The 23,475-nt window shown below is 41.7% G+C and overlaps 2 protein-coding genes and 1 non-coding gene across 7 annotated transcripts; 1 reads left to right on the top strand and 2 right to left on the bottom strand.

Annotated features, from left to right (window-relative positions):
* Nucleotides 1-673: 673 nt before the first annotated feature.
* On the bottom strand, nt 674-2,884 carry LOC108092002 (phenylalanine--tRNA ligase beta subunit). Its single transcript, XM_017191431.1, has 5 exons — nt 2,714-2,884; nt 2,585-2,640; nt 2,359-2,516; nt 956-2,301; nt 674-899 (listed from the first exon to the last, which is right to left on the bottom strand). The coding sequence occupies exons 1-5, from the start codon at nt 2,769-2,771 to the stop codon at nt 748-750; spliced, it is 1,770 nt and encodes a 589-aa protein (XP_017046920.1). The 5' UTR covers nt 2,772-2,884; the 3' UTR covers nt 674-747.
* Nucleotides 2,885-3,463: 579 nt separating this feature from the next.
* Nucleotides 3,464-22,116, bottom strand: LOC108092073 (myosin heavy chain 95F). Of its 5 annotated transcripts, none has more exons than XM_017191547.1 (17): nt 21,752-22,116; nt 9,458-9,652; nt 8,668-8,741; nt 8,473-8,602; nt 8,256-8,417; nt 7,932-8,194; nt 7,467-7,873; nt 6,224-7,401; nt 5,921-6,162; nt 5,645-5,865; nt 5,356-5,586; nt 4,927-4,971; nt 4,715-4,759; nt 4,317-4,437; nt 4,139-4,256; nt 3,979-4,080; nt 3,464-3,918 (listed from the first exon to the last, which is right to left on the bottom strand). In XM_017191547.1, the coding sequence occupies exons 2-17, from the start codon at nt 9,642-9,644 to the stop codon at nt 3,638-3,640; spliced, it is 3,807 nt and encodes a 1,268-aa protein (XP_017047036.1). In that variant the 5' UTR covers nt 9,645-9,652; nt 21,752-22,116; the 3' UTR covers nt 3,464-3,637. The 5 variants fall into 5 exon arrangements, with proteins under 5 accessions (XP_017047036.1, XP_017047034.1, XP_017047037.1 ...); XM_017191545.2 differs by lacking the exon at nt 21,752-22,116 and adding an exon at nt 13,645-14,175; XM_017191548.1 differs by lacking the exon at nt 21,752-22,116 and adding an exon at nt 9,787-9,891.
* Nucleotides 15,848-15,931, top strand: Trnal-uaa. Its single transcript has one exon. It is a non-coding gene; the product is annotated as a tRNA-Leu (tRNA).
* Nucleotides 22,117-23,475: the final 1,359 nt, after the last annotated feature.

Genomic DNA, 23,475 nt, shown 5'->3' with positions numbered 1-23,475 from the left:
CTACTTTTTTTCTATTTTTCAATGTTTTAGCTGCAAGCAAATAATGTAATGAGAATGTGGAGATGTTCGTTTAAGTTATTTGATACAACAAAATACGAGAAATATATATACCACATACACATACACACACCTATATGCCCGAAAGGACCTTTATTTGAAAAACAAACAGAAGTTTTTGTTGACAAACAAAAAAATATGCAACCGAATAGCTGAGGACATACAGCCGTTATGAGATGATGCATCCTTGATTGAGAAACAGCAAAAAAAAAAACGATGAAATGAAAAAACAAAAAGCATACTGAATAAATGTAGAATTTTTTTCAAGCGAAAGAAATTGAATTCACATAGATTTATTAATTTAAAAATTAATATAAATATACTTCAAATATGAAAAGTATGAAAAAAACAGAAAAACAAAAAAAACTACATATATTAAATACACACATACTATATGAGTATACTACGGATTATTATTACTCTTATAATTATTATTATTGTATTGAAGGAAAAATATAAAAGAGAACATTAAACAGCATAAATAAAAAATTAAACGAATTTTTATTTAGTTTGGGTCTTAGGGTAAAACATGTTGGGGATAAAGATGATCATTTCCACAAATTGAACCTAATGAAACCACAACGATTTAGAGAGTTAAATAAATATGCTTGGTAAATTGTAATTTAATTTGTGATAATTTATTTGTGAGCTTTTATAAATGTTAAACATTTTATTGATCGATTATATCCATCAAACAAAAGGCTCGATGGTGAACTCTACCACAGAACAGGGCGTGGTCAGTTCAAAGGCTTGCAGCACTGTGGGATGCAGGACTCCGATTTTGCCAATGACCACGTTGTCGTACATGACATTAGCACAGCGTCCAGGGAAATAGCTGGGATCTGAAAAAGAGGAACAATTATTAACCAAGAATTTTACAAATTTCTAGATGATTTACCTTCAGCAGCTTGGAGGTAATATCCCTTGGTCACGTTGGCCGTTTTCCAGGGCACAGAGAGCAGTTGCATCACGCGATCCAGTAGACCGTGCACCACCTCGAAACCAGCAGTCTTGTTGCAGTTGACGGCACACACCCTTCGCTCGTTGCGGGCTCCAACTTCTGTATTCTCATCCGCCACCACAACGTCGCTAATCTCGAAGAGCTTCAAGGGCAGCGGCATTTTGCGATTTGCCACCAGCGTCTTGAGAAGACCAGGCAACAAGGTAGTGCGCACCACCTGGAACTCCAGGGTCTTGGGATTGCCGATATGCACGGCCGGCAGGGCTTCAATGTTCTTGTTCAGCTTGCGACCAATGTCATCCCGCGAGCAGAGCGTAAAGGTCAGCGCTTCCGTGAATCCAGCCTGTGCAACCTGTTCGCGAAGCTGTTCGGTGAGCTTATTAAGTGGAAATTGCTTGGCTATCTGCATAAAGGCAGGCAGTGATTTCTTAATGTTGTTATAGCCAAAGGCAATGGCTACGTCCTCGTAAATGTCGCAGGCATGGATCACGTCATGCCGAGTTGGCGGGATCTTCACCACCAGCGAGTCCCCATCAACCTTGGCCTCCAGATACATGCGAGTCAGCATGTCGGCTAGCTTCTCCGCTGGCTCATCGATGCCAATGTAGGCATTGGCGCGTTTCACCGAGATCCGCTCCTCGCGCACCTCCAACTCGGGATACGAGGTCACAGTTCCGTCAGGCTCAACCACATCGCACGGCTCTACAGTAAACTTCTGGGCACAGTGCTCGGAGAACAGGCACACAATGGTGTCCAGCACCACCTTGGCCTTCGTCCGATCCGTGGCCGTACACTCGATGAATACGTTCTTGGTCTTTAGCGAGATCTTGGAATGGTCGCCGTTGATAATTGGCGGCAGTGAAAGAACCACACGGTTTGCATCGTAGATCACCGGGTAAACCGGGGAGTCTCGAATGATGGGCAAATATTGCTTCAGCTGGGCATGCGTAGCATAGAAGTCCATTAGCTGGTTGCCGGTCATCTCCTTGGTTTGATTAAGTGGCTTGAATTTGATCTGTTCGGGTGCGAGAGCCTCGTAGCTGAAGGGTCCTTGCAAGGTGTCCAGATCATGAGTTCCAATAGCAACCAACGTGCGCTTGCGGCAGATGTTTTGGTGCAGTTTGTCCTGCAGATCGATGAAGCTGTTGTAGGACGCCTGCGTAAAGGTAACGTTCCGAAGCACAGCGGCCACAGCATAAGGACGAATCTTGGCCGTCGAAGGATCAATCTTCAGCACTTGCCTCTTTGCTGGCTCCACAAAGTGGAACTTGGGGGGTTTAAGTCTGAAAAAGGTGCGTTCTTGAGTTTTATTGCGTTAAAAGATGTCTTTCTTGACTTACTTGCCCTGGAACACCAGCAGACCCGTGACTAGACCCTCAAGACAGAGCAAGTCGTACCGGTTTGCTGGTATGTCAATTCTGTAAATAATCTCTTCGCTGGCATTCGCCGCCGCTGCTACATCGCCCTGCTCCTTAGTCAGCATTTGCTTCTCAGTCGTCTAATTGGAAAAATTAAGAGGTTGTAATATACATATTTGAATGATACGGTTCAATTAAGTGCACCTACCACTTCATCCAGTTCAAGCCCGAAAGCAAAGCACAGCTCCTGGAATTCATCATCGGCTGTGGAAAAGGGGTAAACATTGAGTGCTCCACCGGACGAAAACGTGATTACACGTGGACTCTTCAAACTCACTGTACGTCTTGCCGAGCGCCTCAAAGAGCAGATCCCGTTTAACTCCAATAGTAGGCATTCTGATTGTATTTTTAAATAATTCAAGAGGGCCTTTAACACACAATTATTGTCCAAAATGCAAAATTGCTAATTTCAGACCGGAATAAGAGCCAGTGTGGCTGTGCTGAACAAGATAAAAATACCAACAGACCCCATAAAAATACCAGAATTAACTTTTTTTTTTGTAAGAAGTATAACTTATGTACCGATTCATAATGGTTTTGCTCAAATCTTCTTCGTCCTTTTTTAAGGTCTGATTTTATTAAAAAAGTTCAATTACATGTTGAGTTTATTTATTTTTCAGTGAGCAAATTTGTACTTTGTGGCCTTGCCTTTTTAAAGTTTTTACCTGAGGGCCAAGCTTAAGTGCCAGTGGAAACTTGTTAGTTTATAATCCACACATTTTACACCATCGAACAAACAATAAATTTATGTACTTCAAATGTTTATTTTTAAAATACTGTAAAATATATATATTCAATTATGTAAATACATCGCAGTGAACTAAATACACAATTTAAATAGTACTTCGTTAGATACTAAATACAACTTGCCGTTTCCTTTTACATCATAAGATTCACTTAATCGGAGATATATAATTTGTATAGCTAAGTGTATAAGGCCCCTAACAACAGTACGGGCGCACAAAATATGAGCGGGTCAAAGAAATGTAGAAATGTAGGATCGAAAAACCAAATTAAAAGCTTTACATGCATAATATAATATAGTTATATTTACTAAAAAATGTTTTAATGGACGTGGTCGCTTTCAATAAAAGTTTGACTGGCAAAAACTTATTTTGGAATTTCGTTATCTACTAATTTTGATGTGTTTGACCACCGAATCGGCAATGTTTGATTAATGCGTTGCCTGTTTGTTGGGTGTCTACTGTTGTTTCTGCATCGCAGCAGCAGCTGGCCCATTGGGCTTGGCCCCCAGATTCTTGTAGGCCTTGCCCCCATTGCGCTCCCATTCGCGGTTGAACTCGTGCTCCAGAATTTCGGCGCCGCGCTTGCGCGTCAGCCCCGTTTCCTCCAGGCTCAGTTCACACATCTGCATGTCATCGGTTCCAGCAACCAGAAGAATTGGAGGCTTATCTGCATGCAGTTCCATCTGTCGAGCGATCCACTGGCCATCGAAGTGGGCATACCACAGGCCACGTTTGGCTGAAGGATATTGTTTTAAATTAAAATATTTTATATTTTTAAGGCAAAAAGAACACTTACTATTGTCCGGTGCATTGGCTCGCATGAAGGGAATCCTGAAATAGCGATGCTGGGCTGTCACAATCTCCTGGATTGGCTGCACTAAAGGCGGCTGCTTAAAAGCTGAATGAAGGATTTTATTTAATTGTTTAACTTCTTTGTATGAATTTGATTAACCAACCAGCTTCCATAACGCTGCGTGGGGCACGCTCGTTTTCATCCATGGTGGTGCGCTTGCGGTTCTTTGCCTTCCAGGCATGGTAAACCTTCAAACGGCGATGGAACTCCTGGCGGCAGGCCTGAAAATGGTAATAATAGTTTAATAGACATAAAAACTGAAAGCCGGATTAAAAACTTACCTCCAACAGTTCAATATCACAGGACGTGTTGATAGCATCACGCAACTCCGAGTACTTCCATTTGGACAAGTCGTATTTCTGTTTGCCCAGGGCCTGTTGTTGCGCCCTAACATTTTCCGATCTGCCCAGGAGAGGTAATATCATTTAGCATAATTTATAAAAGTAAAGTGAAAATAAATATAAGCGCAAGCAAAAAAAGTGAGTCATTGATGGCATCAAATGTTCATAGTGACAGGATACAAAAAGAATCAAGAGTCAACAACTAAAAGCCAATGGGAGTTTTCTAGTAGTAGTATAATATGTTACAAATGATTTGGATTAGTGGGCAATGAGAACTTTACGTTAGGTGTTAGTAATTTTATTAGTATGAAATGATTTCAAAACCAGCACCAACTCACTTATTCAAGTACCGCGAAGCAATGTTTGACACAACTTGTGAAAAACTTTTTCAAAAATATACAGAAAGTAAAGAAGTTATAGTAGTAAAAAAATTGTTTGTTTTTTTTTTATGGTGAATCATTGTCCAATTAGTGTTTTGGGGAAAGCAAGAAAAGATTGACAAAATTTACAAGAGTTGGAGACATAGGTAATTCAAAAGCGTGCTATATACCTGATCAGTTTGTTGGAACCCATGGGAGACGCGTCATTGACACCACTGTGTTGTGTTCGTTGGGTTGGATTGTGTGTTTTGTTTTGGGTGGTGGTGGATTGTTGTGGATAGTGTGGAGTGGTTTCCGTGTTGGGGGAAAGGAAAAAGTTTGTGAGTTATATAAAATATATATTAAAGCTTAAAATCTAACTGAGGGTTTTTATCAATATATTTACAAGACGGATATTATAATCCCCATTTTACAAATTTGAAATCAGTTTTACCAATTTTCAAATCAGTACTTTAAAATAATTTATGTTTTTAAACATGTTCTTCAAAAATTAAATATCTTTGACACAATCTTCCTAAGGTTTCTAAAAAAAATTCAGCTTTTGGCAAAGGGTTTTAGGCTAAAGAAACCTACTATTCTTAAAGACTACAACCACATACTTGCGGATAACTGGTGGACTATCCTCCACCTGGCCGTTGGACTCGTTGGCCAAGCGGAGGGCCAATTCGTGATCGCGGCGTTCCTGTTCGAGTTGCTGTCGGTACTTGGCATCGTCCTTGGCCTCCTTCTCCAGCTGCTCCTGCAGCGCCAAAGCGGCCCGGCGATCCTCTTCCTCCTGGCGAAGCCGTTGGGCTTCCGCGGCCTTGCGACGAGTTTCCATCTCCGCTTTACTATGGATTGAAGAAAAAGGTAAATAAAAGGTAAACTCTTCACAATAACTTTACTCACAGTCGCTTGTTTTCGGCTTCTTCGCGCAGGCGTTGTTCTTCCGCCTCCTTGGCAGCTCTTTCCGCTTCCAAAGCTTCTTGAATCTTGCGCAAGCGCTCCTGCTCCTCAGCCTGCTGCTGCTCTTTGAGTTTGGTGTTCAGATCCACGGTGAGTTTGTTCATATTGGCCATGACCACGGTGTACATCGAGTCCATTTCGCGTTGGGTGATGCGGGGATTCATCTGAGAAGTATTGAAGATCAGTAAAGTAATAGAGTAGAATAACAGTAAAACTAACCTTGATCTTCTTGATGGCATCGTCGATCTGCCTGTAAATATCATTCACCCCACTGACAATCTCATCGCGTCCCATTTTCAGGCCGCTGGCTATTTCGATGGTTTTGAGCGTATTGGTCCTGATCTTGTTGATCTTACCAATTCCCTGGTAGCGAGGACGATGCTGTTTACGGGCCAGGAAACCTCGAGCAATGCGCTGGGCTATCAAGACACACTTGTTGCGATAGATGATTCGGTTGCGCACTGGTAAAGGAAAATATAAACATTAGTCAAAGTAATTGGATAATGTTAAGGAAGAACTTACATTTAATAACGCAGAGGGCTCCCAAGGCGGATTTTACCCAACGCGATCGAATTAGCCACTTCTTTACCTTCGCCACAATGGCCAGCATGTTCTCCGGATCTGAGCGCATGATGCGATCAAACTCAACGAATTTTCCGGGCCGGAAGAAGACCTTGGTAATGCCGAACTTAAAGTCCTTGGCACTCAGATTGAGCGACTGGAACATCGCCTCGCAGAAGGTGCGAGCTGGCAGGGAAACCAGTTCCGGCGGCAGCACCGACTTGTACATGCTGTACAGATCTGCGAAGAGAACTCGCGAGGGATAACCATGCTCCATTAGCTCCAGCACGGAAATGGTGCCCGAACACTTCAGTTGGGCCAGCGCCAGGCTGCCCTCAAATTGACGATCAATCATTTTGCTATTGGGCTTGATACAGCGAATGAAGTTGGTGCCATTCTGTTCCAGTTTCTCCATCAGCTCGCCCAACTGCGTCTTGAATTTGGAGCCCACCGAGATAAAGTTGAGTTTGCCGCGAACCGAGGTGCTGCTGCCCGATGGAAAGAGGGTCTGCAGCAGGGGATTGTCGCACTCCTGGACCAATCCCTCCAGCGAGGCATGCAAGGCATCGTTGTTCTTCTCGATAAACTGCTCCGTGTTGTAGCACACGGCTCCGGCAAAGTGGCGCACCAGGAAGCCCTCCTCATCCCGCAGAGTGCGATGGGCCTTCAGCCGCGAGGATCTGGGCAAGCCCAGGCGGTAGTGATTCGCCCAGGATTTGTGCACCTCGGAGGTGAAGTGCGAATACGAGGGCTTCGGCAGCTTGGACTCCTCGTCGAGCAGCGTGAAGATGCCATTCGACTTGGCTTCAATCAGCTCAATAATATCTTGGTTGTCGGTGAACGTGATCTCCGGCACATTAAGACCCTCCTTTTTGTACAATTCCTGTTCGTTCTTCAGAATGTTATCGTTGAAGAACTTCTGCAGTTTCTCATTGCAGTAGTTGATGCAAAATTGCTCGAAGGAGTTCACCGTGAAGTATTCAAAGCCAGCAATATCGAGCACGCCAATATAGAAGTTTGAGGCCTGGAAGGGAATGCTCTGGTTGATCAGACCCACAATCCGATCGAAAAGGCGACTGTAGATGGCCTTTGCCAAAGCATCTCGAGCATTGCTCGCCTCGTAGATCTTTAGAGGAACCCTGAAAGAATAATGATTGGTTATTAACAATTCGGCAGATAAAAATAAATAAATTTTGATCCCTACATGATGACCGTGCCCTTGAAGCCACCTCCTTTGCTCTGCATGACCCGGGAAACCAAAGCAGTTCGCAGCTCCGTTTGATCCACACCCAGCAAGCCACTGGTGATGGTCAGTGACTGCTCCGAAGCCTCGGAAACCTGGCAACCACCACGCACATCATCCGGAATCTCCTCGAAGGCAATGTTGCCAAGGTGAAGTACAGCAGCCACCAGCGAATAGATTCCATACTTTTCTGTATCCGACAGACCCAGACGACCTAAGGCCTTATCCAAATTTTGGAAATGCTGGTAATCATCGATGATCGGATCCTTAAGCGGACCCTTCTGCTGGTGATTCTTGGACTTTTGTGATCCCGGTATCAATTGTTCTGTTTTGGCGTTGGCAAAGTACTGTGTGCAGCCGGAGAGATACTACCGAAAGAAGATTCAATCGTCAGTATAAGAATGATCCAGGGATGGAAATACGTACCCTATAGTCATCTGGCTTTCCCAAACTAAGTTTATCGCGTAGCTGCTGAGGAGCTCCAGCCAGAAGCATGTAGAACACATGGTAATTTCGCTCCTCGGTACTCTGGGTGCAGATGCGGCTCTTCTCCAGCAGATAGTGGGATATGTAACCCCCTACCACCTGACACTTGGCATCGTAGTGCACTTCGATGAACTTGCCGAAACGCGAGGAGTTATTATTGCGAGTGGTCTTCGCATTGCCAAAAGCTTCCAGCACGGGATTGGCTAAAGGATGGAAATAATATGATTTAGTTTTAATTCTAAGGAAGTTCAGTGTCAGACTTACCATCCAATATCTTGGTCTCTATCGGACCGGCACTGTCGTGCGAATAGCACAGGTATTTGAGCAGGTATTTAGTGGACTCTGTCTTGCCGGCGCCCGATTCTCCGGACACGATGATCGACTGCGATAGCTTGTAGACCCGCATATCCCGTATGGCTTTATCCGCTATTAATTGGAAATAAATTAGATTATGTCCATATAAAAGATCTATTATACTTACCGATGGCAAAGACATGAGGAGGCAGTTCGCCCAAGGAACGGCCATTGTACTTCTTGATGGTATCGGGTGCGTAGAGCTCCTTGATCTCGCGGTACGGATTCACGGCGATCAATATGTTGGCCACATATGTCTGGAAAGTTAAGTGCCCAGCTTAGTACCAGTTTCGTTGGTATTCTTTGTAAACAAAGTACTCACGTAGATCTTGTCTTTGTAGTAACGTGTTTTCAAATTGTCCAGAAATGTGGCCTCGTTGAGCAGCATGAGCTCGCCTGGAACATAAAATCATCTGGGTTAGTAAAACGTCTGAAATTATACGGGTTTTATGGCCCAAACCCCCCGACCACTTTCTCCATTTCATTTCAAGGGGTCGGGGTTCAGGTAAGCAAGCGTAGCTAACGATTGCTTCATAAAAGGGTAAAAAGAAATAGGTTTAAGAAACATGGCATTTTGCAAGATCTCTCTGGGGAAATGGCCTATGTGTGGTATTTCTCTCGCTCAATTTGAAGCTAATGCAGTGAAAAGTTTTGCTCTAAATTCGTGGTATCGTTTACGTCAAAGCGATCTTATCGGGTTGAAAGATAAGATGGCTACTTACTGCAGCAATTTATGTGCTTTATATCGTCGATATGAATTCAAGATCATGAACCTATCTTTATCTTTACCCTACTAAACTCTTTGTGTTGATTAAGGCATTATTCGTGGTATAGGAACTTGAAAAAGGGGTTCACAAACTTTGGTATGTTGTCGTGTATTTATCAGATTGGCAATATTGATTTGTTTGGTTCTATCAAAGTTTCTTTTCTAGGAAAGCTAAGGGTATTTTAAGGCCAAGAACCCAAGATATTGGTGTTTCTTTCACTTTCTTGCCACACTTATATAACACAACCGGCAAGATAAGGTTCCGAAACGGAAGTCTTGACATATCTTTTTTTCTTGACACTTTACTTTTCATGGTACTATAATATCCTCCGTTTAGAATACTTACAGTTATCATCGTGATCCTGGGGTCCATCGCACGAGGAGTGGATGTCATCGAAGTGGCACGTGCGCTTCGGGTATTTCCGATCGGTGGGCGTAACCTCGAACTCCTTGGTACCGATCTCTGTGATCCGGCCCTGGATATAGCCCTCGGCGGCATCTCGCACCCACACCAGTTGGGTGTCCTCCAACATTTTGCGCACTACAAAAAACAAATACGAGAACAGGAAAGTTTAGTGATTTAAATAGAAGGAATGTAGTTTGGGGTTTACACTTATTATGTCAGGCAACACCGTATGTCGGCGGGACAATATCAACGCGAAAAATCTTATCTACCTCGTACTGCCAACTATTAACACTGAGAGAACCGAGAACCAAAAACCGAGAATTCGACCAGGAACGTTCTTCACTGTTTGAGTGCGGAAAGACAAGTGAGTGGAGCGATCGACTGGAGAGATTTTCGTGGCTCTCATCGCGTTTATTAGGGTTACCGGTGCCGGTGTTTTATGGGCAGTTTACCTGTGAGTCCAGTCCCTCTCTGGACTCTCGCTCTCTCTAAAACTGGTACTAGTAACTCCCTCTCCCTCGCAACCATTGTTCTCTAACTGCTGTCGCTGTGGCAGTTTCTGTTTTTTCCGTCTGTTTCTGCTCATTTCGCCTTTCGTTTGTGTCTATTCACTGGTTACCTTTCTTGGTCATGCACTGCCTTCTGACTCATGGGCGTAGTGTGTGTAGAGCAGTTGATAAGCCCAAACATACAGTCGCGGTCGGAATAGTAGTTGTGCCTTTTATTGCTTTGCAAATTTTTATAGGTTTCGACTTATTATACTACCTCATATAAACAAAACCCTTGATAAGAATTTAAAATTTAATTTATCAGTAACGAAATTAGATATTTAATATAGGCGAACGAGTTTAAATATTGGTTGAGTATGTTGCTTATCTTAAGATTTTTTCAGAGGTTTTGTTCAGTGCTACGAATCGAACCCCAGTCGTATTTATCCATCTCCCCGTAGGTGTGCGGCCTTGTTATGCGAATTGCCAAACACCTAGCATCGTTGGGATACATACGTATGTATATTTGTATAAAACCGCAAGCTCTCGTTTACAGCTAGCTTTGGAGCTATAGCTCTTTTCCTCGTATAGCTCTCCACTATTTCCCACCCGATATCTGATTTCGGTAACCGAGACAGTGACGTTGGAATTATTGTTTTGGCGAGCGCGTCAAGGTGAAATCCATTTACTCAGCTCTCGCTGGGTTAATAGTGCCTGCCCCTTTCCCCGATCGTTTTCCACAGTGCAGTGCATCCAGATTTTAATGTACATTTACGTAGTACTTGTGTGTTATTGCGACAAAATGCTCTAGAATTTTTAGGGGAACTGTGGAACAATGGCTTTTCTGTTGGGTCTCAGTTCGTGTCTCCCCATCTCCCGCCTTCATCAAGATAAATTTGCCGCAAAGTGCTAAATTATTAAATGATTGTTAAGCCTTATTTTGTTTCGCCAAATGAGTCAGTTTGTCTGTGTGAATTTGCTTTGACGGGTGAGAATCAAACAGAACAGAAAGATGGAGAGAAACTCAAATGACTACAAATACGGGAAATGCTGAGATACTGGTTTGTGTGTGGGAGTTTCTCAATAGATCTGCAGTTATGGATGTCATTTAGAAAACGTTTAGCGATGACAGATGTATACAAAACAGCTGTGCATTGTATGGTTTGTTTGGCAAACACTCTTATGATGCCCCTCTTTCTTTCTTTTCACTCTTTAAACACCCTTCACATTTGTATTTCAAGTTTATTTCCTGCTTTTTAATGGCTAATGACTTATAAGATAACGGTCATAATCGAACGAGTCATTTCGAAACAATGATTTGTTTTTGGTATATCGAACTCTTCTCTGCTTGACGAAGTAGTTTTTAATCCGAAGTTCAATAGAAAACCTTATAAAATACCCTTCTACCAGAAACTTAACTTGGTGATGACTCATGAACCATTTGGTTCATATTCTAATCCAAAAAAATCGTGCCACCAAAGATAATTTGCATTAGGAATGAAGAAGTCAAGCCCTATCGACCCAGTAATATTGAGTGCATTCAACGAAATGAGTCACGTTGCTTGAATTTTTCCCCAAACTTTTTGGCTTATGGAGCATTAGGGTGGATATTAAATGAAGCCTCAATCTCATGCTGATATCGAAGTGTTGTAAACAATTTATGGTCTGCAATGTATCCATCATAATTAGCCCAGTTTGTGAAAAGAAAGCGGAGCTTAACCCCAGCCATATGGCTGAAATCGCTTTATAATGTGCCCAGGCAAATTAACAACAATTACTCAGACAATTTAACATAATCTTGATTATGCAGAGAGCAAAAAATAATGCTTGGCAAGGCGATAGAGGGGGTTCTTTTCCATATGCAAGACAGCCGCAATCACGACCACGTTGTCGCCTTCTCCTGGGACTTCAGTCTTCGTTTTTGCAGTCTTCTCTGCCTTCGCAGATGTCTGGGCCACTTGAAATCTTCTGCGAGCATGAGATGGCGGCATAAATTACAAATTGTGCAAAAAACAAGCACACACATTGCAGGCAAAGGAAAAAAACACATCAGAGTTGCCTAGGAACAGAGAGCTGGAGGTCTTAAAAAAAAAGAAGCCAGCATTTGATGGCCGTTTATGGGGGGCAGAAGAACTGGCCCGGTTGCATTCTTGGCGACGACCAGGCATGGAAATGCAAGCCCCAAGTCCCCAGGTTCTCACTCTTTTTTTCGCACTCAAGGCGACACTAGGAAAAATACGTTTTCCGGAATTTAAATACGATTTCTTGGCACTTGCTTTTAAAATATAATAGCCCAAAATGATAATTGTAATATCATAGCTGTGAATCTTAACTGATAACTTAAATTGGATCAAAGATAAGATAAATTTATTAGTTCAAATATTAAATATTATATTAATATATACGAATACAAAACTTATTAAAAAGATATTTTTGCAGTGAAGAGGAGGCAACCAAGTGTGGAAGCAGCAAATGACTTGGCGGCGTAGGAAATGCTTCAAGGCGACATTGACAATGGGCAAGAGTGAAGGTGTGGAAAAAATCAAGAACACTCCGAGACTGAGGCCTCCAAAAGGCAGGGGAAGTAAGGGGGCAGAGGAATGGGTAAAGGGTATTTGAGGAACGGCCATGTCATGTTCAAGAAGCTTATGAAATGTGAAGCCGGCTGATGGAAGGCGGACCGAACCTTTTGTGCATCATAAATGATGAAGTGCAGCCTGAAAGAAGCGTCCAAATGAGAGGCACCTGCTGCAGCTAACAGGCTTATTTGGTTTTCGGTCAGGGGCCGCCGTGCGTATACGTAATCCGAGCACATGCAATGACCCCACGACCCACAACTCAAACCCAAACTGTTAGCCCGGTCCGAACAGCAATTAGCCAGGAGCTAAGCCCGTAAAGCAGACGCCTCTGCGTGATTTTCTTGAAAGGAACGAAGTAGACAATGTTTACTTGTGAAAATTGGACAAAGTAGGTGTTGTTTGCTGTGATATCATCGTTTACTCTCTTCACAGTTTCGCCCTCTTCCGTTCCAAAAAAAAAAAAAATTGTTGCGTGCCAGTGTTTTATTATTGTAATTTTCTCTGCTTTCGGGAAACTTGCGCACAATTTTCCTGTTTGTTTTCATTATTTTTGGTGGGCATTCGTCATTGTCTATTTTGGAATTAATCAGAAGTTTCTAAGTGGCGAGTCACTGAACTGAAAATGCATTTTAATCATAAATAAAAGCGTTATCTGAATAATGACTGATATTCTGATTAGAGTATCGGTGTATGACCTCTTTGGAAACGAAAAAAGCTATAAAAGTTATCTTGTTTCTGGAAGTATTTGGAAGTTGCTAAGTGCGAAGTCATTATACAATGCATTTTTTAAAGATTAAAAGGTGTATCGATTTATAAATGAATTTAAGTTAACCATATATCATTTGAATTCTGCAAAATAATTAAGTTTTCAATCAGTGCCTCATAGGCACTGCTACTTTTAATTATGCTTTCACACGAACAAATTTAATTATTACAACGCTCAATTAATCTCGTTTATAGACCACCAAATGAAATGCTTAAATAGAAGCCATTGCCAACTCTTAATAAAGTCTGGCGCGATAAGATTGCCGAACAATTAAGCCAAGTTAATTGAACTCACCCGTGCTGGCCGAGTGCACCGCCTTGTTATTGGCATAGAAATCCATTTCGTAGACCCCAACTGCAGAACTCTGAAGCCTCAATAGGTTAATTGCAGTGCAATGCACTGGAGCGAACACTTGGGCACTCGAAAAAAAAACGAAGAAGGGAGGAGTACGAGTGAGGGGTTGCCTGGTGAGTCAGTCACCACGGGGGTTGACTGTATGTGAAACCGTTCGGGATGCGACTAGTTGGTTTGTTGTTGGACTAACACAAATGCTGCAGGCAGTGACAATTGATTTTCACTTTGGCGCTTTTCACTATCGATTAAACACTTTCCACTGGCTGGCACCTTTGGCCCATCCGCTGGATTACCCAGGAGATGCAGCTTTTCACTTTTAATTGATTTTACAAAGATTTCTGACCTACATTACGAGGTAAACACAGTGGCAGATCGAAAGCAGACGCGTGCAAAGATATACGACGTATCTCAAGGAAATTAGTAGCGATGCTGAACTTTTGACTCCAAATGCAAACGACCGATGTATCTGCAGTTGTTGCTGTTTACGATGATGATGAGGTTTCCACAGCTGCTGTTGCCGTGCAGTTTTCACCCAGTAACCGAGTTTCAACGATTCGGGCAACCGCCCCGAAAAAAAACCGATTGGGAATTATAAGAGAGAGAGAGAGCGCGACACGTGGCGTGGCGACTGCAGCAAACTCGCGACATGCACTGCGGATTGCCGGATTCTGGGCAGGATGGATATGGATGCCCCTCAACGAAGCTCGGGGTTGCTGCCCATCATCGTGTCTCCGGGTATCGTATACGGTATTCGGGCTCGTTAACTGCGCCGAATCCGCAATTTTCCGATGTCGGGGAGTGGGTGGCACAGTAATAATTCCAGCTGCGTGCCAGGCGAATTTTTTCGAAACGTTTTATTTGTTTGTGGCCCAATTTGGGTGGCGGGGCAAACAATGGCACCCGTGGCACTTGCCTCAAGTGCGACGGAGTCATCGGAGCCGGTCAATGGTGCACCAGGAAGCCTGGCGGCGCTGCAGCAGCGTGAATAACAACTTCCGGATTCAGTTACTCTTACAGCAGGGGTCAGCGTGGTAGGATTTTAAAATTTAATTGAAATAAGTTGAAAAATAGAAGCGGTTTTTCAGTACCAATTACATTTAAGCGGCATAAAAGCGATTTCAAATCTTAAGTACTGAAATTTTAAAACGTAGAGGGTTGGCTTGCATACTTTTAGTTTTAAAAATCAATATTTTTTATTGAAAAGAAGTGTAATTTGCTTTCTCTATTTTTGTGTCCTCAAATGTACAATGAACTGTCATATGCAATTATATATTCTCTACTCTTTATAGCCATCCCGCGGTGCTTGTGTTTCACTCCAATTGGCAAATTGAGTTATTCGTACCCCGTAGACGCAACAGCTGCTTGAAGGGCGTTCAACAAGGGGTGGTGTTAAACCAAGTAAAATGGGGTGCATGGGTTAGGGGCTAAGCTTTCAAGCTCCCCGGATTCTGGTAAACAAAGCGATTAAGATGAGATTAGCGGTTCGGTTCCGTTCAGATGCATCTGATAGCGGCATCACAAAAGCTTTCACAGGAGCTTTCTAGAAAGCGATAGAGAGAGCAGTTCGCTGGGCTGTGACGTGACTGACAGGCATTTGCGTACCTGAAAAACATTTCAAGGGGTTTGCGGTCGGGGGAGGAAATCGCAACCATTGTTTGGCTATCTGCTGAACTTTAATCGCTTGATCAATACTACCAAACGAAACGAAACAAAGCGAAATATAAGGGAAACTGGCGAAAAAATACGACTTGTCAGACTTTTTACGAATGCAGCAAAGCATTCTATAAATAAACTCACGAGTGAAAAACGTAAGAATATTTTGGGTGCTGTCTGAAAATTTGCAAGGGTGCTGGGTTCAATTTCCTGTCAAGTATACATTTAAATTATTCTTGTTTTTATTTTATAATGAAATAACAGTAATATACAAGTAATTATCTTTTCTAAAAGTGAAAACACCTCTCTTCATTATTCAAACAAACAGATAAACAATGATATGTACATATTTAACAAACCGAACGACAAAACTAGGAGGAAAACACCCCTTGTGCCAGAATATCTGACTATAAGAATGGCACTGGCAGCCAGACCAGCCCACTTGTAGAGCTCGTTGCTCAAATAAACAGTTCGCTTCGCACGAATCCCAGTCAGGTTGGCCGAGCGGTCTAAGGCGCCAGATTTAAGCTCTGGTTCTCGAGAGAGAGCGTGGGTTCGAACCCCACACCTGACAATTGGGTTGATCCTTTTTTGTTTTTCTTTTTTTTCTTTCTAACTTTTGTATTTACATACCATATAAGCTTTAAATTATATCTGAAATATACAGGCTTTTAAATAATTGAATTTAGAAGATAAAATATAAAGTCACCTGTTTGATATGGAAATGAGATAAATTGGTTTAAATATTTTTTTACTTCCTCAAATTATAGTCTCTGATATGACCACAATGCAGTTTTCTGTTTTGTAATGTCTTGTAACGTTCTGATAAGCTGTCTGTCTGATAAGAAAGACGTTGTTGGGACATTTTACCAACTGTTTTGGAGTAGTACAAAAAATATTATGTGAATATAAACAAATTACAACAAGTTGGGGAGGCTACATTTGGTTTTGTTATTTCAACTGCATGTTTCAATGGGTCTCTGAATGAGCAGACAATTCTCTGTGTCATGGAAAACTGTTCTACCGTTGCGAGCGTCAAGGTTCAGCTTCCGGTTTGGCCAAAACCGCCGCCGGGCGATGACCAAAACTAAAGCCAAAACCAAAGCCAAACACAAATAGATGACTTTTGTTGCTGTTGCCTTAGCTGAATAATTAATAATCATGTTGTCGGTTATGCGCCTATTGTTTTGGCCTGTGCTTTGTTATGCATTCTGTTGCATTGCGCAATGCTCGCTGGAAATGGGGGAAAATGAAAAACAGTTAAAGAAATGCATACAGCTGTTAAGGGCAAACGGTTGACCAAAAGGCGTTTAACTATCGGGCTAAAATTGGAAAAGGTTATAATTAATGGAACCAACACGACGTTATTTATTTGATTTGTCTCGCGGGGAAACGTTGACTGATGTGAGAAGATGATCTCTGAAAAGATACTGCCCGCTTTGAAATCAATTGAATTTAGATTGGAAAATTTGTAACGAAAATGATATATAATTGGAGGAAACTGATGCAAAGCTGTGGCAATTAAGTGTGTTGAGAAAATTTAAATTCGAAACCCTATATGCTTTTTATTATACCTCCACCGAATCAACAATTGATTTCCTATAGCTTGAGAAATGCTTTGATTATCCAACCTATATTGTCATATTTTTTGCTTTACTGCATTTGGTGACCCATTTCTTTTGGGTCTCTTTGGGATAGCATTTTTGTGCCACTTCCTCGTACAAAAATAACACGAAACAAAGAAAAGGAAAACGAGAAGACGAAACAAAGTATTGCAAGCTAAAAACAATGTCTATAATTTCATAACGAAACCCCAGCTCGTGTGCCATTCTACCACTGTGGAAAACCGAAACATTTCGAATTGCTTGTGGCTCACACAAAGGAAAATTATAGCCAAGTCAAAACGAGACAGCAGCGCGAACCACGAAAATTGTGTAATAATTGCGACACTTTCCTGGGTTACAACCCATGAAGAACTGGAGGCAATTTGAGGCCAAAAGCGCTGAGAAAGAAGCTCAGCTCGAACCGTTAGCGAATCGTTTGTGTGCGGAGCATTTCATCGGAATCCAATGAGCATTGTTGGCCAAATTGGCATTGTTTGGTCCGTGCTGACCGTCGAGAATCGCTCTCCTATGATTCCAAAAAACCAGTTGCGATCGCCATTCCGGCCAGTTCCTTGACCATGCTCCGATATCAATATCAAGTTCAACCAGTCAAGACGACGGGCTCACGTGATCCAGGAGCCGGGGAACAAGTCCGCGAGGATCGAGGGACGCACTAACGGTGCGACAGGTTCGCATTGCGAAGGCAACAAAGCTCCCACAATGCACTGAACCAAAAGGAATCTGGTTACCAATTTCAGGAATTATGGGTTCAGGCATTTCATCGGAATTTTTAAATAAACGAAGGCTGAGCAAAACGATTACATTTTGTTGTTGTAATTCAAAATAAGTCAATCGAACTGGATGATTAACTTCAAAGATAAAGTGAAAGATATAGAAAGGAACTTAAAATCTGAAAGTTAACTCGCACTGAACTAAGTAGTAAGTAAACGGTAATTAAGTAAGTAAATGATTTGTTGTAATTTGTTTAACAGCTTGCAAATTGTACTGAATAATGCTTTTAACAATTTAAATATTTCGGCTGATTTATGTATTCATTAATTCCTGCAATTATTGTAAATCATTTACATTATTCCCGAAATTATTGGTCGATTTTCCCTGACTGTAGTGGTTGCATGAATTTACAAGGCATCGCTGGGCAACCAGTTGAACTTGTTTTGGCCGCAGATTTTGCAGCTGCCAGTGGCCACCAAATGGGAGCAGAATGATGAGTCACTCCGACTAACTGGCCCATCCAAATTCAAATACACCCAGAAAAGGGGAAAAATGGTCGAAAAAAAGTCGAAAAGTAATTACACTTGCAACAATAGAAGCTGCAGCTGTAAAATTTATGGCCCAAACGTCACAGGAACATGATTTTGGTCCGCACTTCAAGAGCGGAAGAGGGGCGAGAGGGAATGGGGAGTAGGGAACGGGTGTCGGGGCCAGAGTTCACTGTACCGTAAAGCGTTGGCAAGCAAAACGCTGAGCATGCGCAAAAGTCACAACCGAAACAAGTTTTCGTAGCGTTTTGTTGTTTAATCTTTTTCTGTTATTTGCCATCTCTTTCTGTTTTTGTTTTGTTTTTAATTTTTTTTGTAATTTTTTGTTGTTGTTTCTCCGTTTTTAGTTTAGTTTTAAGTTTTGTGGGGGGCCTGCCCCACAAATGCAGAGTCGAATGCTTTTGGTTGCATCGCGGGTTCAACGACTCGGCATCAAAGAAAAGAAAAATTAAAACTGGAGAGGGGATTTTAAGGCGAAGAAATGACTGTCGATAGTTAAACGTCGCGCAAGTGGAACCAATTAATGCGGACCAGTCAAAAGAAATCCGAAAAAAAGCCGGAAAACCGCCGACAATTGAAAAGCGTTTTTAGTGAGCCAAACGGCAATTAACGCTGCCCGCTTCCTACAATTCGGAGATGCAATTAAAATGCAAATGCTAGCCGCCGGCAGTCCAGACCCAGATCTCAGTTTTAGTCGGATTCCCATTACCCAAGCGATTCTCAGACGTTGATGGATTTGTGAGTAGGGCCCCATAACTCATTTGGCCCCGTCGACACATGTTCACAGATTTTCCATATGTTCTGGGAATGTAAGTCGTTACTTTGCACTTGGCGGATATGTAAACAGGGGTAAAAATGAGGGGAACTTTGTTTATTTTGGGTCATCATTTTGGGCTTTTGTCTCCGGGCCATTTTAACCAGCCTTTGTTTTTATTTGGCGACTTGTGTGTGAGCTACCAAATGCGTGTTATCGCCTCACATTTAATCTTATCTCACTTCTCAGTGCAATTACTTGTTTGACGGCCGCCAGCCAAATACGGGGGAAATTTAATTATTTTTGTCATTTTCTTTGTAATGGGGACAATATACGCATATTTATTGGCCAGACAGCCGGACAAGTTCACGAAAAAATTAACTAATCGGGGAATGTCGAGCCCCTTTCCCATTGAACAAAAACTATGCAAATCTTTTTTCTCACTTTTTTCGAACGTTTTGTTTTTAATGATTAGACATTTATTTATAGACTGGAAGTCATTAATCAAAGGAAAGTAACTGGTTGCGACAAAAAAACAAAAAGGTTGAATGAGATTATGCATTTTTGATTTAAAAATACATTAATAATTTACCCAGTTAAAAATATGCTCTCGTAACTCAAAACATTTATAACTATAAATACTCAATCGTTTCCTTAGACATCACCAAAATTATGGCTCATATAAAATAGAAAATATTTACTGTTTAATAGTAAATCCAGTAATACCAATTTAAGTAGCTTCTTATCAAAGTCCGAACCCTAGACCCTTTTGCAATGGGGAACCTTAATATTTTGACTCATCGTTGGTGTTCGTTATATACTCTTATCATTATATATTTTTGTGAACAGGAAACTAAAACGGCACTTCCCCTTCGTATATATAATATAATTCCAAAAATTTTGTAAGCACGTGTTGCGTTAGCCAAACATAAAAAATAATGCATAAAACAAGAGGAGCAATAAAAAGAAAAACAATCAGCGAAACCGCGATAGGAGTAAAATACATCTTGAATTATGCTAATCGACGATCAAAACAAAAGCTGCAATTAAACCACACACACTCGGCTGACTTTCACTGCGAATCTCTGAACAATCGTCGGCCGTTTCAGTGTTTCTCTTTTTGTATTATATGCAAATTGATCTAACGCATCTTTCTCGTCCAATTGGTGGCCACTCCAAAGTGGGTTTTTGCGTTTGAAGCCTTTGTTAGGAGGAGCTGCCTGTGTGTTCCGGACAAGGGTTCGTTATAAGCAGCTGTCAGGAGATCGGGATCGTGATCCAGGGTTCCTGTCAGCTGTGTGGCGCGTGTTGAGTCCTGTTCGCCACTCCGCGAGGGGGTGGTCCTGTCCTTCGGGTGGAAGGGGGTTGCAAGGGGCTTGAGTGACAGCTAGCACGACGACAACAACGGGGATCCCTTTAATAATCTGCAAGGGATCCGGAATTATACGACCAACAAGTCGAAACAAGCACACTCTTGGAGGAATATTAGGTGCCATGATACACAGATAATTCTGTTAAAATACATTGCATTTACTTCAAAGAAATAAACTAGTCTAACAACCAATGGTTAAATTCCAGTTTTATAAACAAGGAATCCAATAAAAGCTTATGATCATAAAAGAAACGAAATCTGTTTAATTTTAACACCCATATTAACATTCTTGTTTAAAGCTCCTTTTATAAGGAAAGAACCCTCCTTGTCACCCCCGAGAATAGCAAATACCCTCGCCTCATGAAAGGGTATCGTCGAACCCGTTTAATTGGCTTTAATGTGATCAGAATAGGATGGGCACGTCTGCCAACAGGGACACGCATGCGCAAAGGAGCGATATCGACGCCATGGAACCCTGGAACCTCCATCCTCGCTCCCTGTTTCTGTTTTTCCACATAAGTAAACGAATTATGTGCCTCGAATGGAGAAGCAGTCTGTCGATCGGGGGGAACGACACTTGTGTCCCTGGGACGGGGGACTCCAAGAAATGTTTGCTCATTTCCGCACTCAATTAAAATGGTCGGGACACAAATCTATCTTTGAGTTTGCTTTAAAAACCCAACAACAACAACAACGACGTTGACATGGGGCAACATTTCGCCTGGCTCTGAACCTATAAATAGAATTATTTCTTTCTGTCCCTCAGGGTATATATGTTTGTTTGTGTGTGTGTACATATGGAATGGTTGTGGGTGAGGGATGTGGATGTGGATGTGGTAGGAGGACAGCTGTGGGAATTGTGAGAATTGGTGGTGACATTTGCCGCTGCGATTGCGCTCTCTTTCTGTTTGATTCACGGTCACGTTTGCCCACGAACCTCCTCTCCCTTCAAAACAAATTACAGTATATAAAGCAAACTATACTACACAAATATAGTTTGAGTAATACAGGGGTAGTGGTACATTTACACCCTATAACCCATAGACATTCAATAACTATCAAATTGATAACGGGGGCACAACAAACAAAAGTTTACTTATTGATAATTATTATATAGTTCAGGTAACTAATCAAGCTTTTTACTACCCCAAGTTAGGGTATAATCTCACTTCCGCCTTTCGCTAATCGATAGCTGGGTTGCACCACCAACATATAGGTAACCGATTTTCGTGGACAAGAATTTGCCAATGTCAGGCAAAAAGCGAAAAGTGCAAGTCAACAAAAAGCGAGAGGGCCCAAATCCGCCTTTGCAAGTGACCACTCACAATCTGGCGTTCCAAGGCGCTTAAACCATTTCAATCCTCAGAAGATATGTCCAACTCACCTTAGGAAAGATGCGGATCCTGCAGATCAAGTGTTGCTGGTTACCGAGGATTATCTCTTGGGGACAAGCACAGACATTGAGGAAGTAGCCACCCACTTGGAATCGGTCTCCTTTCGGGGCCCTTTGTTTGTCTCCTCTAATTTGTTGTCTCGCAGAGGCCGCGAATTGCCTCTGGAATCAAGAACTTAAAATTTGTCACACCGGCGAAAAGCGAAATTCCCGAAAAATGTTTTGAACTTGAGTAATTTTAACTGGGTGTTGTGTTGTGCTGAGTTTTAACGCTCGGACTTCGAGTTCGATCTTCGATCGAGCGTCACTCTGCGTTTTGGATCGCGAACTGATGGCAAGTTGTCTCGAACCGTTTGTTGGATTTGAATCGGGAGTGAGACCGCCTTTTCTGTTTTTAAATGGAAAGCGCCAAATTGGTGGTTTCAGGGCTATTCCACGACGAGAGTGGGGAAAAACACATTACTAAACTGGTCACACTCATGTTCTTTTTTTTAATTTTCTTTAATTTGAATATATTGCTTTAATACTTTCATTCCTTATTGAGTTTACACAATGCACTCACCAAAATATGTTTATATTGACTTTTGTCGATTGCTGTTGAACGCTTGGAGCTTAAAAAGTCGAGAACGCCTAAAGAATCGAATTAAAACCGGGAAAAGATAGAGAGCTCACGCGCGCAACAGCTGAGAGCTAAGGGTGGACTACAATACGATATATCGATATAATTGTGTTAAAAACTACAAATTTAAATTAATCATCTCTGATGTGCAATCGGTGGTTTCCAAACTGAACAACGGTTTTATTTTGCGCCAATTTTAATTTAAAATGTACGGTAATTTTAGACAATATTTAAGTTTTTTTATTTGTTTTGATTTTTAAAGGAACATTCAAACTAAATCATGAGGAAAATCAATGAGATGTTTTAACACATAGATACTTTTTGATTGTCTACTTTTGGGGTGCTATATTTTTAAGCAACCAAACACAAAATAATATTTACTAGCTAACATTTCTTACTTTCTAAGAAATTCGTTTGTTGTTATTTAATGTGGATCTTATAAAATTAAATGCTTGTAATTTGTTTTTTTCATCTTTTTGCTTTAAAAAAAAAAACAAGATTTGGTTATGGGGATGGGGACTATTTAAGCTCCACCGCCGATATGGTTAGGTTGCTTGACGACTTTAAAGTTAAACTGCAGAAAAAATTGGACACGCTCGAGTTGTGGGTAAAATAAGCCATTGTCGGCGGTCTAAGAAGATTCGCCGCTGATCGTGCAATTTTGCATTGCAATAGAAAAGATGCAAACGGAACTGGCCAAGTTTGAAGTTCTTGAAACAGGTCAAGATTTTTGAGCTTTGAAGGGGTTTGCCTTTCTGAGACAACTGCATCACGACTGGCCAAAGTGGTCGCAGTTTATGCGGGAAAATGCGGGAAAAGGTGATATCGGGTTAACTTCTTAAACTACTAAAGAAGATTTCAATCAATCAGCCGTTCCAGAAGCCATAACTCCGACAATTTTCATCAGATTTTTCAAATCGGTGTTGGTCAATTTTTTTAACCCTGTCCATGTCAGATTTTTCCAAGTTTCCGATGGTTATCATAGACGTGACCCAATACTGGACTGCCACAGCCCATAACTTTGTAAATTTTGATCTGATCTCAAAGTGACATACCTATAAAACTTTTTAATGAAATTCCTGAAAGAACTGCGTTT

This window comes from Drosophila ficusphila, unplaced genomic scaffold (genome assembly GCF_018152265.1).
Source record: "Drosophila ficusphila isolate 14025-0441.05 unplaced genomic scaffold, ASM1815226v1 contig_791, whole genome shotgun sequence".
Classification (NCBI taxonomy): Eukaryota; Metazoa; Arthropoda; class Insecta; order Diptera; family Drosophilidae; genus Drosophila; species Drosophila ficusphila.
Note: the sequence above shows the minus strand (reverse complement) of the source record. Positions and strands in the feature narration are given on the sequence as shown.

Excerpts from the sequence above, each read along its gene's own strand:
- LOC108092002 (XM_017191431.1), bottom strand. The coding sequence starts at position 2,771 with ATGCCTACTATTGGAGTTAAACGGGATCTGCTCTTTGAGGCGCTCGGC. Across the intron at positions 2,641-2,713 it reads GGCGCTCGGCAAGACGTACA|CCGATGATGAATTCCAGGAG; the intron begins GTGAGTTTGAAG and ends CCTTTTCCACAG. Across the intron at positions 2,517-2,584 it reads GGCTTGAACTGGATGAAGTG|ACGACTGAGAAGCAAATGCT; the intron begins GTAGGTGCACTT and ends TTTTCCAATTAG.
- LOC108092073 (XM_017191545.2), bottom strand. The coding sequence starts at position 13,690 with ATGGATTTCTATGCCAATAACAAGGCGGTGCACTCGGCCAGCACGG. Across the intron at positions 9,653-13,644 it reads GGTGCACTCGGCCAGCACGG|TGCGCAAAATGTTGGAGGAC; the intron begins GTGAGTTCAATT and ends TGTTTTTTGTAG. Across the intron at positions 8,603-8,667 it reads ACTACAAAGACAAGATCTAC|ACATATGTGGCCAACATATT; the intron begins GTGAGTACTTTG and ends TTAACTTTCCAG.